This window comes from Euphorbia lathyris, chromosome 6 (assembly GCF_963576675.1).
Source record: "Euphorbia lathyris chromosome 6, ddEupLath1.1, whole genome shotgun sequence".
NCBI classification, from domain to species: domain Eukaryota; kingdom Viridiplantae; phylum Streptophyta; class Magnoliopsida; order Malpighiales; family Euphorbiaceae; genus Euphorbia; species Euphorbia lathyris.
This window is the reverse complement of record NC_088915.1, coordinates 86,851,483-86,867,183: the sequence shown is the minus strand read 5'-3', so window position 1 is coordinate 86,867,183 and position 15,701 is coordinate 86,851,483. Positions and strand designations below refer to the sequence as shown.

The window sequence follows — 15,701 nt, the reverse complement described above, 5'->3', positions numbered from 1 at the left end:
GTAAGTGTACCCACAAATTAAATGGGATAAGTATGAGATGCAAAAAATATATCCGTTAGGGTAATGGAACGTGTACGGATAATTAAAAAATAAACGGGTAAAAGTTTGAAATTGACACTACCCGTAGGTACCCAACCCGTTATACCATCAGTGGTGGAAAAAGTACATACGATCTGATTACACGCCACGAAATCGATATGTAATTTTAGTGTTTGGGTTTAACTTAGTAGGTAATGTGTCATTATTGGGTTAACATGACATTGACACGCAAATTTTTGGATGGAGTTAGGGTTGATATGCTCACCCGAAAACAATATGAAATGACACGAATATTTAAAATTATTATTATATTCTCTCATATTTTTATATGTCACTTTATTAATAAAGTTAATAAAATTATAATTATTACTTGAATCTCCCAAATTTTTGTAAACACATTACATGATTCTCTAACATTGTATTAGCGGGACTTTTGATGATTAGTGTTAATATACTAATCTAAAAGTGACATAAATTATTTAAAAATAGCACCGTATTTTTTTATATTTTTAAAAGTTATCATTAATATATTTATGCATAACAAAATTACATTTAACCTGAAAATACGACACGAAATCAACACTAATCCGAGCAAGTTAATACAACATAAAAAATTTTGAGTTGAGTTTGATTTATTCTTTTTAACACGAACCCGAAAATAACATGACACGAACATGACTCGAATTCGAAATTGGCAGATGTAGTTGCCTCCCTTAAATCAAGAAGATGACAAAATTTTGAAGTTGAAAATAATGTAATGTTATAAAATTAAGAATTTGTAGTGAAAAATAGAATGGGTCCATTCAAAAACAAAGAAAACAAAATTGTCAAAAGTCAAGACCTCCCTCCATTCCATGACTCCTTCCTCTACCTCATTAATGTCTATATAAATACTTTCCCCCAAATCATCTTCATCCTTCATCTGATCATCTTCAATCTTCAATCTTCATCTTCAATCTTCAATCTTCATCTTCATCAATCCCAAAATCAAAATCAGAATCTCATTTCCAATACTCAATCATGTCTTCTTTACAAACTTCATCTCTTCTCTTCCCTTCAACAACACTAAAATCCGCCATTTCTGTTCCCAAAATTCCTTCAATTCGTCTCCCAATTATCCCCAAACCACAAAATTCATCAAACTTAGTCGACAAACTCAAATTCAACCATGGAAATCGAAGAACACTCCCACAAAAGAATGAAATTTTCATCAATCCCAAATCTCCCAACTCAAATCAAACCCTCCAACTCTATGCTATTTTAGAAGCTGTAGCAGAAAGAATCGAGATGCACCAAAACGTCGCCGTTCAACGAGATAACTGGAACAAACTCCTCTTAAACTCAACCAACATGATCATTCTATCCGCCACCACTATGGCCGGAGTTGCATCAACTTCCACCGGAGATTCTTCTCATCTTGCTTTAAACCTATCTTCTACTCTTTTATTCACTGCTGCTACCGGAATGCTACTTATAATCAACAAAATCCAACCCTCTCAGCTCGCTGAAGAACAGCGAAATGCTACCAGATTGTTTAAACAGCTTTATAAACGAATCGAAACCACACTCGCGACTCTCGATCATAATAATCGGAGTGCGGTTAGTGTGAACGCAATAATGGAGAAAGTTTTCGCTTTGGATAAAGCTTTTCCACTTCCTTTGTTAGGGAAAATGATTGACAAATTCCCTTCGAAATTCGAAGCTCCGATTTGGTGGACCAAATCGGAGACGAGAAGAGAAGGAAATGGTAATGGTAATGGTAATGGATGGAATGAGGAATTAGAGTCGGAGCTGAGGGAAATTGCTCGAGTTATAAGAGGAAAAGATAGCGAAGATTATATGAAATTGGGGAATATCGCGTTGAAGGTCAATAAGATTTTGGCGGTTTCGGGACCGTTGTTGACTGGCATTGCGGCGGTGGGATCGGTGTTTGCGGGGAATGGGAGTTGGGGTGGAATAGTGGCCGCGACCATGGGGGCATTGGCTTGTACGGTGAATACATTAGAACATGGGGGACAAGTTGGAATGGTGGTTGAAATGTATAGAAATTGTGCTGGATTTTTCGAACTTATGGAGGAAACAATTGAATCTACGTTGGAAGAAAGTGATGTGGAGAGAAGAGAGAATGGTGAAATGTTTGAAATGAATTTGAGTTTACAGCTCGGAAGCAGTTTGTCGGAGCTTAGAAATCTTGCTCGGAAATCCTCCGTTGCTAGGAGAAATGGAAGCGAGGTTGATGAATTTGCTAGCAAGCTCTTCTAAAATTATCTTAGTATGTTTCGATGTCACATGTACCATTATATCTTAGCTCATTCTTTCATTCTTTTTGTATAAACATAGAGGAAATGTAAATCTTATTACATATTCATACAATTTGTTACATATATTACTACTAAAGTCTTGGTAGTGCTAAATTCGAAAAGGTACTAATAAAAATAATTATGGGTAACAAATTTAGAGCAAACGGAAAAGAAATTGAGTGAGAGCTATAAATTTCAAACAAAGAAATACGATGAAATTTAAAAGGATTTTAGCGATGAAAGATGAAATACAAATGGGAGCTAGTTGTTTTTCAGCGGCTTATCTGTGGAAAATATTTGTATATCATGATTTGTTTACTTATTTTAGGTTTGTTTTTATGGGTTTTTTTCCTGCACTTTGTAGCCTATTTTCTTCTTGATATATATCGTATAAAACGAATCAGACACATAACATCTCATGAGGCTTCAGATCAACCACCACGTGTCTCAAATCGAGCATTCAGATTTATCGAAAAGCTTCCATGGAACGTCTCTTCAAGAAATTACAATGCAGTTAGGTAGAAGACTCCACACCATGGAGGACTTCTTCTAAAACGAGACTCCTAATAAGAGAATGCGTCTTAATACTAAAAGGATTCCTAGAAGTAGGGTTCGGTCCCAGCCTTATAAATGGACATTTATTACTACATCTCATAGTACGTAAATGCTACAACTTACAACTAGTCATACTCTTCAACCCTTCCTAAACATCTACTCAATTAGACAGAGTTGTCTTAAAGATTTTGGGGGTCTGTGCGAAACATGAATACACAATTCTGAATTCTCAAGTTTTTTTAATAAAATGCTGGGACGCGACTGAGGATAGACATCCCAACTAGGTCGGCACCTCCAGAAAGCTCAGCCAACCCGAATTCTGAATTCTCAAGTTGATTTAGTTGAATTGTAGCAATAAATGCATGGATCATTATGAGTAGTTGTTAATTTGTGAAAATCTAATTCTGTTAAAAATACGTTATTAATTTCATATGTATTTGAAATTATAATTTTTTTTTACAGTTTGAATTAAGGTTTTTACAATTTTCTCATAGTGATATTATACATTCAAAACTGCTTTCAAACAGTGAAAAAATATAAATTTCGAATACAGGTGCAATGAATAACACTATATTAACTGAGTTTTATGTTTAAAATTGATTTTTTGGATTATCTAGTACTTAATGTGACAAAAAAATAAAAGATAATGGACTTAATATATCTATATAAAATATTAAAGGCTTAGTAAACCAAAAAAAATAAAAGATTAAAATCCTAATGATATTTTTTGCCTTAATAAAATATGCACAAGATACCATTGCAAATTAATTTATAGTAATAATACTTGAATCACATTCAACCAATTATTATATTCAATAAACTTATATTCTTTGCCAAACACAGTAACTTTTCAGAAAGTATAGTAAAATTTCATAAACTTATATGGCTTTCCCATAAAAAAAAAAAATATATAGGCCTGTTTGGGAATTAGCTGTTAGCTGATTACATTAGCTGTTAGCTGATTACATTAGCTAATTTGACTAGCTGATATGACTAGCTGTTTGTGTAGACCTGTTTGGTAAAAATTAACTGATTGATAATAGCGGTTTGTGCAAAAAGACGAATAAGGGCATTAATTTTGGCGCAGGAGAAGAGGGAGCCTATCTATTAGGGTTAAAGAAGTCCATTAATTTTAATATTCCAAAACGCTAATTGAAAAGGCTCATTTTAAGAGCTTTTTCTAAATTAGCGTTTTCATCCCAAAACTCTCTCCCAAACCTCTCTCCACCAAACACTCCAATCAGCGGTTTCAGTGGCCAAACTTCTAAAATTGGTCAAAACCGCTATTTTTATCCTAAAACGCTCTTTACCAAACAGGGCCATAATTTATTTCTTTCCAATTAGGTGTGCACAATAAAAAAACAATTGGAGCCCTCCCAAATTGGGGGCCTGTAAAGTTGGGCACCCTCCACACTCTCATCTACGAGTCTGGAATTAGATATCGAAACAGGTTTCATCGATAACTATTGGTTGTATTTTACATGTTGAACCGGGAAGATTCAACAAGACGTTCAGGCTCTTCATTATAAATTTATATATTCAGATATCACTTTTCTTTATGGGTTTCGTTCGTATGATGTTTTAGTCATCTTTATGCTGTATTTTTTTTAATAGGATGATATATACATGCTTTTATATTAAAAAAAATTAACATTTTAAGTATAACTAAGAGTAATTTATTACATATAAATATTTTTGTTCATAAAATGCACTCCTGTAATATATACTAGTTATTTCACCAGACATGTTCAACGATCTATGACCCTAATAACCCCACTTTCTCCCGGCTTGTTTCACCGGACATGCTTCGATCTACGATCCCAGACCACTCGAAAGCAGGCCCACGAACAAAAAAACCAAAGTATTAGGGCCTGTTTGGCAGCTGTTAGTTAATAACTGTTGCGGTTGCTGTTAGCTGTTTGCAATTGCAGTAAGCTGTTAGCTATTGCTATTAGCTGTTTGTTATTAGCTGTTTAATTACTAGTGTTTGGTAAAATTATATTGAACTGTTGCTGTTCGGATTTAAAATGTCTAAAATGGACATGTTTTAAATTAATCAACGATGAAATTATAAAAGGAAAAATGTGAAAAAATGCCCATAACGTTTATAACTAGGAATAATTTTACTTTTAATATCTAAAATGGTGGAATATTATCCATAACGCTGGCAGCTAAGAACAATTTTACCCCTAACATTGGCAAGTTGGGTCAATTTCAGATATTATTAGAAAACATAGATATTTTATTTCTTATTATAAACCAATTGCACATATCAGTTGTTCTAAAAAATAGATTTCATATTTTTTGTGATTTAATAATAAAATTGAAAATTAATATTTATAAATTCGATTAAATATTGGATATTTTTTTGTCCAACTCGTACAAAAGTCAATATTTTTTTTTATTTTCTTAAAAAAAATTTCCACGTCTAATCATATGTTTGTGATCTGTTACTAACGATAATAAAAGTGGATTACTATACCCAGCCCCAATTTCACACTTCCAGCCTCGGAAAAAGACGTAACTGCCCTTTAATCAAAAAGTAAAAATTCCAAACCCTCCCAAACTCTCTCAAAGTCTCCCAAATACATTTTGATCCGAATCAAAGACAACACGTTTAATGGAAGGCAATCCGTTATCACTGGGAAGAGACGGGAGTGATGCTGTGTCTGAAGTCGAGGTATTTTTCCGATTGAACTTCCTTTGATTTCTGTAATTTGATTTAAAAAAAAATCCGGTTCGGCACTTGGGCGTGTGAGCATCACGCCTCACCATGTGGTGGGACGTATGAGTATCACGCCTAACCACATGGTGAGGCGTGATGCTCACACGTCCGAGCATATTTGTGGCTGTTTTTCAGGTTTAGACACCGAAACGCTGTAGAAATGTCACATTTTGGAATGTAATGTTCGTTATTTATCATTTACAGGAGGTTTCGTGGGAAGAATTTGACGAAAATGGCATAGATTACAGTTCGCAGTTTTTTCCCAAACAAACGTTTCAAACATATCATGAAGCTGTTAACTGGGCAAAACAGACGGCAATTGGAATCGGGTTCGAGTTAACCACAGCGTCGCACAAGACGGGAGGCAAGTCAAAGTGGATATTGGTTAAATGTGCTCGTGGTGTTAAGAATTATAAAAGGAAAAAGGATATGGATATGGATGTTATACTACGGAAGAATACAAAAACAAAGTACTGTGTTGCAAATTCCAGATAAAGGTTATGGAAATCGCTGAATTGGGCGGTTGGGTGGTGAATGGGATTGCTGGAGATAGAGGACAGCACTGTCATCAATTGGCTGTATATCATCAGGGCTACAGACAGATGAGCGGACTAAGCCCGGGTTCCAAAAAACTTATTCGTGAAATGAGTTCAGCTCAAGCTAAGCCTTGTGCTATTTTTGCTGCAATCAAAGAAAAACATCCGGAGGATTTCCCGACACAAAGACATATCTATAATTACAGGGAGAAAATCAGGACTGAGAGCTTTGAGGGTCGGGATGTAATCGGTCAGTTTGATCGGCTTGCTATAGATAAGGAGTACATACATTGGACGCAAGCGGTGCCGGGCAGCAATGTTGTGACTCACTTATTTATGGCACATCCAACATCGATCACACTGTTCCGATCTTATTACTTGTTTGTTGGTATGGATTCAACATATAAAACAAACAAGTATAAGATGCCATTCTTTGAAATCATTGGAATGACGCCTTCAAAAAAAAACTTCTTGATCGCCTATGCAATCATGAAGGATGAAACTGAGGGAAGTTATATGTGGGTGTTACAAAAATTGAAGCTTTTGCTCTAACCTGATGTGCATCCGACAACCATTGCTACAGACCAGGAGTTAGGACTGATGCGGCCGGTTCGTGAGGTATTTCCTCATCGTCATCATTTATTGTGCACATGGCATATTAATAAAGATGTGGAGGATAGAGTAGGCAAGTTGTGCGGAATGAAGAGGTTTGGTGAAATTTTTAAGAATTCCAAATGGAAACGTATAATCGAAGCCCCGATAGTAGCCGAATATGAGGCGGCAGTGGTAGCCATGAAGAATACTACTGCCAACTGGCCTCGTGTGATAGAGTACGTGGAGACCACATGGCTAGTGCATAAAGAGAAGTTTTGCCGAGCATGGACGAATAATGTGTTGCACTTAGGAAACACCACAACCTGTCGAGTGGAGAGTTCACATGAACAGTTGAAACAGTGGTTGAATTCATCTACTGGTGCACTCGATACAGTGTGGGCAAAGGTGCACAAGGACATTGAGGCTCAGATCGAGGCGATCAAGTAAGACATTTATTCTGTTATTTGCTTTAATCTTTTAAAATTTAATACATTAGTTTTGTAATCCTTCACTGTATATAATCAGATACTCACTCGAGGACTCGAGAAGAAGATCTGCGGTGAATCACTGTGGAGCACCTTTCACGTATCTCGACTTACACGTTTCACATTACTACTTGGCTGTACTAAATGATGAGCTCAAGCGTACGCACGGATTGAGTATGGATGCGTGTTGCCCATGACTCATGACATTCCGTGTGCATGTGAGATTAAAACATATATTGACATAGATGAATCGGTCCGTGTTGACCGCATCCATCCTTTTTGGAGATCTCTTGCGTTTGAAGGGTTGAGTGACATACTAGTTACTGCTCCAGTATATGCTGACGGGTCTGAGGATCACCGATTTTTTCACTCTCTTATGGAAAAGGTTGAAAAATTAGATCCTTCAATGATGCGTAGCATATCGATGTACGTTCATGATCAGATAAATCCGGAACAAAGTGGCTTCAAAGAACCTAAAGTCAAAGACAATGTTAGGGGTAGACCAAAGGGAAATTCATCAACGAAATGAAATTCGAGTGCATGGGAGTACAGTCAACGAGGTCGAGCACGGTCATCAGGTTCGAGGAGTAGTCATAGTCGAGGTCGTTCCTCATCCTCATATATGCATAACAGCCAGATGCCGGGTATATTTTATTTTATTAATATATATGTTGAAGTTAAAGTAAATATATTTTTATTGATGAATTTCATATATTAATATTTTCAGTCGGATTTGATGCGGATATCGCCGGTTACCACCATTTACATCAGGTTCAAGGTCTCATCGTACCATTTATTACTAGATTCCATGATGTTGTAGCAGATGGTAACTGTGGATTTCGTGTTTTAGCCGATGCCATCACCTATAACCAAGAGGAGTGGAAGCTGATGAGAGTGCTCATAGAGATTGAGATGCGGGCAAATCGTGATCTATATGGGCCAGTGTACGAGAACGGATTTGATGCTGCCCTCACACGTATTAAATGGGCAGGAGCGGGTTGTGGTGAGTCCCACTAGATGGTGAGTCCGGATGACTTATATGCTGCTGCATCTGTATTGAACGCAGTAATATTCCTCTTTACTACACAACAGTTAGGATGTTGCACTATACTGCCGATGCGTTCGGATGATGGAAGACCACCAGAGCGAGAGATTGTGATTTGTCATTTGGGGAGTTATCATCACTACATACGTCTTTATTTACATCCTACGTTTCCAGTGCCTCCCATTGCCACCCAATGGCGTTTATTTCGTCATCCGAGTGTTCGTCACTTGGAGAATCTATACGCTGAAAGGAGAGAGGCTTGGACTAGATTATATTAGTTTTATATGTTGTGATTAATAATATTTATTAATTAACTTATATTATTTTGGATAAATTCTAAAAAAAAACCCCTGTGGTTTGGCCGATTTCCAAAAAAACCCTTGTGGTTTGTTAATACAAAAAAAGGACTGTGGTTTGCGCCGTTACCCAAAAAATGGAAAATGGCTTAACGGTGTTAAAACTGCTGACGTGGCAAGGGGTAAGGTTGGAAATTCGAATTTTTTTTTATTTTTTTCCTCTCTTCTCCTCCTCCTTCTTCTTCCTCCTCCTTCTTCTTCTTCCTCCTACTTCTACTTCTTCTTCTTCTACTTCTTCTTACTTCTTCTTCTTCTTCTTCTCTCCTTCTCCTTCCTCCTTTTTTTCTTCTATTCTTTTTTTTATTTCCGTTTTCCGATTTCCAGATTTCTGGAATCCAGAAATCTGGAAAATTCTAGATTTCCGTCGGAAATCTAGAAAATTTCCAGATTTCTGGAAATTTTCCAGATTTCTGGAAATTTTCCAGAAATCTGAAAATTTCCGAAACTTAAAAAAAAAAGAAAAAAAAGAAGGAAGAAGAAGGAGGAAGAAGAAGAATGAGGAGGAGAGAAGAAGAAGAAGGAAGAAGAGGAGAGAAGAAGGAAGAAGGAGAAGAAGAAGGAAGAAGAAGGAGGAGGAGAGAAGAAGAAGAAGAAGAAGGAAGAAGAAGAAGAGAAAAGAAGAAGAAGAAGAAGAAGAAGGAGAAGAAGAAGGAAGAAGAAGGAGGAAGGAGAAGAAGGAGGAAGGAGAAGAAGAAGGAAGAATGAGAAGAGGAGAGAAGAAGGAAGAAGAGGAGAGAAGAAGGAGGAAGAAGAAGAAGAGGAGAGAGAGGGAAAAAAATAAAAAAAATTCGAATTTCCAATTTTACCCCCATGCCACGTCAGCAATTTAATACCGTTAAGCCATTTTCCGTTTTTCGGGTAACGGCGCAAACCACAGTCCTTTTTTTGTATTAACAAACCACAAGGGTTTTTTGAAAATCGGCCAAACCACATGGGTTTTTTTTTTGGAATTTACCCTATTATTTTTACTGATTTTAGGACTAAATTGTATGGTATTTTTAGGTTTTAAGTACAATTCTGTAGTTACGAGTTTAACGGCCTATTTACGGTTTTAACGGTCTATTTACGGGTTTAACGAACTATTTACGGGGTTAAAAAGCTATTTTTTTTGCCAATCCGACACGCGGGCGTGTGGCGATCACGCCTCACCGTGTGGTCGGGCGTGATAGACACACGCCTCACCGCGTGGTCAGACGTGATAGCCAACTGCCCGACCTTGCGGTGAGGCGTGGGGCTATCACGCCCGACCACACGGTGAGGCGTGATATCTACACGCCCGATCACGCGGTGAGGCGTGATAGCCACACACCCGCGTATCGGATTGGAAAAAAAATAGAAATTTCCCTCCCTAAAACCCATGAAAGGGCATTTTCGTCCTTTCACGGGGCTAGGGGTGGGAATTTGGGGCTGGGTTTAACAACACCCTAATAAAATCGTGTACATGTGAAGTGTAGATGACAATATTCATAACCAAGAAGACAGTTTGATAAATTATTTCTCAAATTACCCAACTTGTCAATGTTATGGGTAAATTTGCTTTTGGCTACCAAAATTAGGAGTATAATTGCACCATTTTAGACGTTAAGGGTAAAATTGCTCCTAGCTATAAATGTTGGGTTTTTTTTGCACCTTATCCTACTATAAAATAAAAAATATGTTATACAAATTAATAAAAATATTCTATATAAAAAATAAAAAATTTATTGAACGCAACAAAGGGCCTGTTTGGTTCAGCTGTTAGCTAATAGCTGTTGCGGTTGCTGTTAGCTGTTTGCAGTTGCAGTAAGCTGTTGCGGTTGCTGTTAGCTGTTTGCAGTTGCAGTAAGCTGTTAGTTGTTTGTTATCAGCTGTTTAATTACTAGTGTTTGGTAAAATTATATTAAACTGTTGCTGTTCGGATTTAAAATGTCTAATATGGACATGTTTTAAATTAATCAAAAAAAGAAATTATAAAAGGGGAAACGTGAAAAAATGCCCATAGCGTTTAGGAGCAATTTTATTCTTAAAGTCTAAAATGTTGCTATTTTACCCATCACGTTGGCGGTTAAGGGCAACTTGGGTCAATTTCAGATATTATTATTATTATAAAACACATATATTTTATTTCTTATTCTACACCAATTACACATATCAGTTAGTTCTAAAAAAGAGGTTTCATATTTCTTTTTGTGATTTAACAATAAAATTAGAATTTAATATTCATAAATTCGGTAAAATATTTGAATTTTTTTTACCCAACTCGTACAAAAGACAATATTTTTTTTTTAAATTTACGTCTAATCATATGTTTGTGATCTATTACTAATGATGATTAAATGATGCACATGTGAAGTGTAGATGACAATATTCATGACCAATAATACAGTTTGATGAATTATTTCTCAAACTGACCCAACTTATCAATGTTAGGGTTAAAATTGTTATTGGCTACCTACATTAAGGTTATAATTACACCATTTTAGAAGTTAATGGAAAAATTGCTCCTAACTATAAATGCTAGGGGTATTTTTGCACCTTATCCTATTATAAAATAAAAAATGTGTTACACAAATTAATAAAAATAATCTATATAAAAAACAATAAATTTATTGAACGCAATAAATCTTGTTCTTCCAGTAATTATGTTGTAGAAATATAAATAATGTTAAAGAAGAAAAATATTTTATGGAAATAAAAGATAATTTTGTCAATAACAAATAACTACAAACAGCTGTTTATGAAAAGCTCCAAATATGAGCTTTTCGTGAAACGCTCCAAAACGCTGCAGTTTCCAGAGAAAACGCTAAACGTTGCGGTTATAGAAACCTAACCAAACGCTATATTTTCTGCGGTTTGGAGTGAAACGCTAAACGCTCATCCGAAAAGCTGAAGCAAACATCCCAAAACCTTGTTTTTTCGGTAATTATGTTGTAGAAATATAAATAATGTTAAAGAATAAACATATTTTGTGGAAATAGAAGGATAATTCCGTCAATGACAACTAACTACAAACAGATGTTTATGAAAAGCTCCAAATAGGAGCTTTTCGTGAAACGCTCTAAAACGATGCAGTTTTCAGAGAAAATGTTAAACGTTGCGGTTAGAACCAAACACTATATTTTCTGCGGTTTGGAGTGAAACGCTAAACGCTCATCCGAAAAGCTGAAACAAACACCCTCCTAACATGTATTTGAAAAGATGAAAATGGTTTCACAGATATAAAAATCGTATTTGTGCGGTTTAAATACTCAAATTTAGTCAAATTAAAAATAATAAAACCTATCAATTAATGACTAATCCATCTCTTGACCTAAGAGTATTAATGTCTAATATGGATGTTTTAAATTAATCAACAAATTTTTTTTTTATGTTTGCAATCTATTACTAATGATGATAAAATGATGCACACGTGTGAAGTGTAGATGACAATATTCATGACCAAGAAGACAATTTGATGAATTATTTCTCAAATTTACCTAAGTAGGGGTAAAATTGCTCTTGGCTGCCAACGTTAGGGGGTATAATTGACATTAATGATAAAATTGCTCCTAGGTATTTTTGCATCTTATCCTATTATAAAATAAAAAATGTGTTACACAAATTAATAAAAATATATATACATAATAAAAAAATAAAAATAAAAAACTTATTCAACGCAACAAAACATTATTCTTCCTGTAATTATATGTTGTAGAAATATAAATAATATTAAAAAAAACATATTTTATGAAAATAAAAAAGATAATTTTATCAATAACAAATAACTACCAACAGTTGTTTATGAAAAGCTCCAAATAGGACATTTTCGTGAAAAGCTCCGAAGCGCTGCAGTTTCAGAGAAAATGCTAAACGCTGCGGTTTTATAGACCTAACCAAACGATATATTCCCTGTGGTTTGGAATGAAACGTTAAACGCTACTCCGAAAAACTGAAACAAACGGCGAATACTTCATTCAAAATACTGATTAATACTAAAATGTTAGGAATGAAACGCTAAACGCTCCTCGCCGATATAATAATTGACTTTTAACCCTCAAAAGAAACCGGTTCCAAAATTTTCTTAATACTAAAATGTTGATGGGTAACCACCCCCAATATACAGAAGCAATAATAACAATTCTTTAACCTGAGCTTGAATCAATTTTCCTGTAGCATTTCGACCGGTCGAACCAGGTGTTCCTGTCCAGTTTTCAGAACATTGATGAGCAGCATGACAAAAGTTTGAAGTTCAAACAATGTAAATATTATAAAATTAAGGATTTGTAGTGAATAGAATGAGTCTACTCAAATTTTATTTTGTCAAAGTCAAGACCGGATGAACAAACCATGACTCCTTCCTCTTCCTCCTTATTATCTCTATAAATATTTTCCCCAAATCCATCAGTCATCCTTCGTCGATCCCAAAATCAAAACTTCATAATCATGTCTTCTTTACAAAATTCATCTCTTCTCTTCCCTTCAACAACACTAAAATCCGCCATTTCTGTTCCCAAAATTCCTTCAATTCGTCTCCCAATTATCCCCAAACCACAAAATTCATCAAACTTAGTCGACAAACTCAAATTCAACCATGGAAATGGAAGAAAACCCCCACAAAAGAACGAAACTTTCATCAATCCCAAATCTCCCAACTCAAATCAAACCCTCCAACTCTATGCTATTTTAGAAGCTGTAGCAGAAAGAATCGAGATGCACCAAAACGTCGCCGTTCAACGAGATAACTGGAACAAACTCCTCTTAAACTCAACCAACATGATCATTCTATCCGCCACCACTATGGCCGGAGTTGCAGCAACTTCCACCGGAGATTCTTCTCATCTTGCTTTAAACCTATCTTCCACTCTTTTATTCACTGCTGCTACCGGAATGCTTCTTATAATCAACAAAATCCAACCCTCTCAGCTCGCTGAAGAACAGCGTAACGCTACCAGATTGTTTAAACAGCTTTATAAACGAATCGAAACCACACTCGCGACTCTCGATCATAGTAATCGGAGTGCGATTAGTGTGAACGCAATAATGGAGAAAGTTTTCGCTTTGGATGAAGCTTTTCCACTTCCTTTATTAGGGAAAATGATTGACAAATTCCCTTCGAGATTCGAAGCTCCGATTTGGTGGACCAAATCGGAGACGAGAAGAGAAGGAAACGGTAACGGTAATGGTAATGGATGGAATGAGGAATTAGAGTCGGAGATGAGAGAAATTGCTCGAGTTATAAAAGGGAAAGATAGTGAAGATTATATGAAATTGGGGAATATTGCGTTGAAAATTAATAAGATTTTGGCGGTTTCGGGACCGTTGTTGACTGGTATTGCGGCGGTGGGATCGGTGTTTGCGGGGAATGGGAGTTGGGGAGGGATAGTGACGGCAATGGCGGGGGCATTGGCTTGTACGGTGAATATGTTAGAACATGGTGGACAGGTTGGGATGGTGGTTGAAATGTATAGAAATTATGCTGGGTTTTTCTCGCTTTTGGAGGAAACAATTGAATCTACGTTGGATGAATGTGATGTGGAGAGAAGAGAAAACGGTGAAATATTTGAAATGAATTTGAGTTTACAGCTTGGAAGAAGTTTATCGGAACTCAGAGATCTTGCTCGGAAATCAAATGGAAGGGACGTTGATGAATTTGCTAGCAAGCTCTTCTAAAATTGCCTAAATATATATCCTCATTTGTTCATTCTTTTTTCATATTAATTCTTTTTGTATATATACGAGGAAATGTAAATTTTGTTACATATTTATAGGAGTTGTTACGTATTACTCTCTTTTTATATAGTTTTTCCGATTTCTCGATGTTTCGTTAGATATCCTTTAAACGGATCATCTCTCAATTAAAACTTTCTACATACTAAAGGCATCTTTTGTTTTAATTTGTGATCATTCATTTTAGTAAATGTTAATCACATTATTCACCATATGAAGGTTCGACTCGACTCGACTTCTAAACAAATCGTTTGTGAGCATGATTTACTGGCTCGGTTCGTAAACGAGCCGAGCTTGAGCATACCAAAACTCGACTCGAAAGCTCGATTAGAAAGCTTATGAACAAATTTTAGTTTTATAGAAAACTATATAGTTTTATGGTAGCTCACAAATATCTAAACTTAATATTATTTCATTTGAATTAAATGAGTTCGTTCACAAACATAATAAATGAGTAATAGAAAAACTATTTGTAAGCATCTTGTTTATTTATTCACGAACTTTGCTTGTGAGTTTGTTTATATACACAATTAAAGAGCTATTTGCGAGCAAACTTCGTAAATATAATTAACGATTTACTCACAAATAATTCATGGTTAGATAATTTTCAATGAACCAAGTTGAAAGAGGATTTTGGGCTCGAAACAAGCTCGAAGCTCGGTCTGAGCTCGTTTATTTTCTAATGAGCTGAGTCGAGTTTGAGCAAGTCAAAGCTCGGCTTAGGCTCGAGCTTGTTAATTTTATAGTGAGCCGAATTTGAGCAGATCAAAGCTCGGTTCGGCTCGGCTCGACTACAACTCTAATGAAAATGTAATCGCAACACCCTAAAACCCTCTTCTGAAGTAGAAATGGGGATCTTGGCTTTCCGGAATGTAAAAAACGGAGCTATAACGAAGCCTATAGAATTTTTCAAAGAGCATTAATGCAGAAAAACGGGTTTGAACTTGTCTACCTATTTCAGGAACGTATTTCACATCATTACCTCTATTTTTCCAACTCCCAACTCACCCATTTTCTTTCTTTAACTTATGGGAAGGTAATGAGATCATGTATGGGAAATTTAAGGGCCACTAACATGAGATTTGTTGCTCAAAATCCTATAAGTAGAGCTCAACTCTTTCATTCTAATCCCCACTCAAAAATCAATCAAACACAGAACAATTCAATTTGTCTCTCAAATCTCTTGCCAAAATCGGCCATTTTATCAATCCTTAGGTTCGTAGAAATCGTTCTTTAGCATCTAATTAGTTTAAACAAACTCTCAATTTCCAGAATTCGTTCTTCAATCTCTAGTTCCTCAGAAAAACTTCCAATTTTCAGAAACTTCAAATCCCAAATTCTCTTAGTTTACTCAATCAATTCTCAAATCGTTTTTTGCAAA

The 15,701-nt window shown here is 35.7% G+C and overlaps 2 protein-coding genes across 2 annotated transcripts; both read left to right on the top strand.

The window, feature by feature from the left end:
• The first annotated feature begins 975 nt into the window (after positions 1-975).
• LOC136233220 (probable F-box protein At4g22030) lies at positions 976-2,442 on the top strand. Its single transcript, XM_066022832.1, has one exon. It carries the CDS (start codon positions 1,060-1,062, stop codon positions 2,299-2,301), a length of 1,242 nt encoding a protein of 413 aa, XP_065878904.1. The 5' UTR covers positions 976-1,059; the 3' UTR covers positions 2,302-2,442.
• Positions 2,443-12,785: 10,343 nt separating this feature from the next.
• Positions 12,786-14,382, top strand: LOC136233340 (probable F-box protein At4g22030). Its single transcript, XM_066022974.1, has one exon. The coding sequence runs from the start codon at positions 13,037-13,039 to the stop codon at positions 14,261-14,263; it is 1,227 nt and encodes a 408-aa protein (XP_065879046.1). The 5' UTR covers positions 12,786-13,036; the 3' UTR covers positions 14,264-14,382.
• Positions 14,383-15,701: the final 1,319 nt, after the last annotated feature.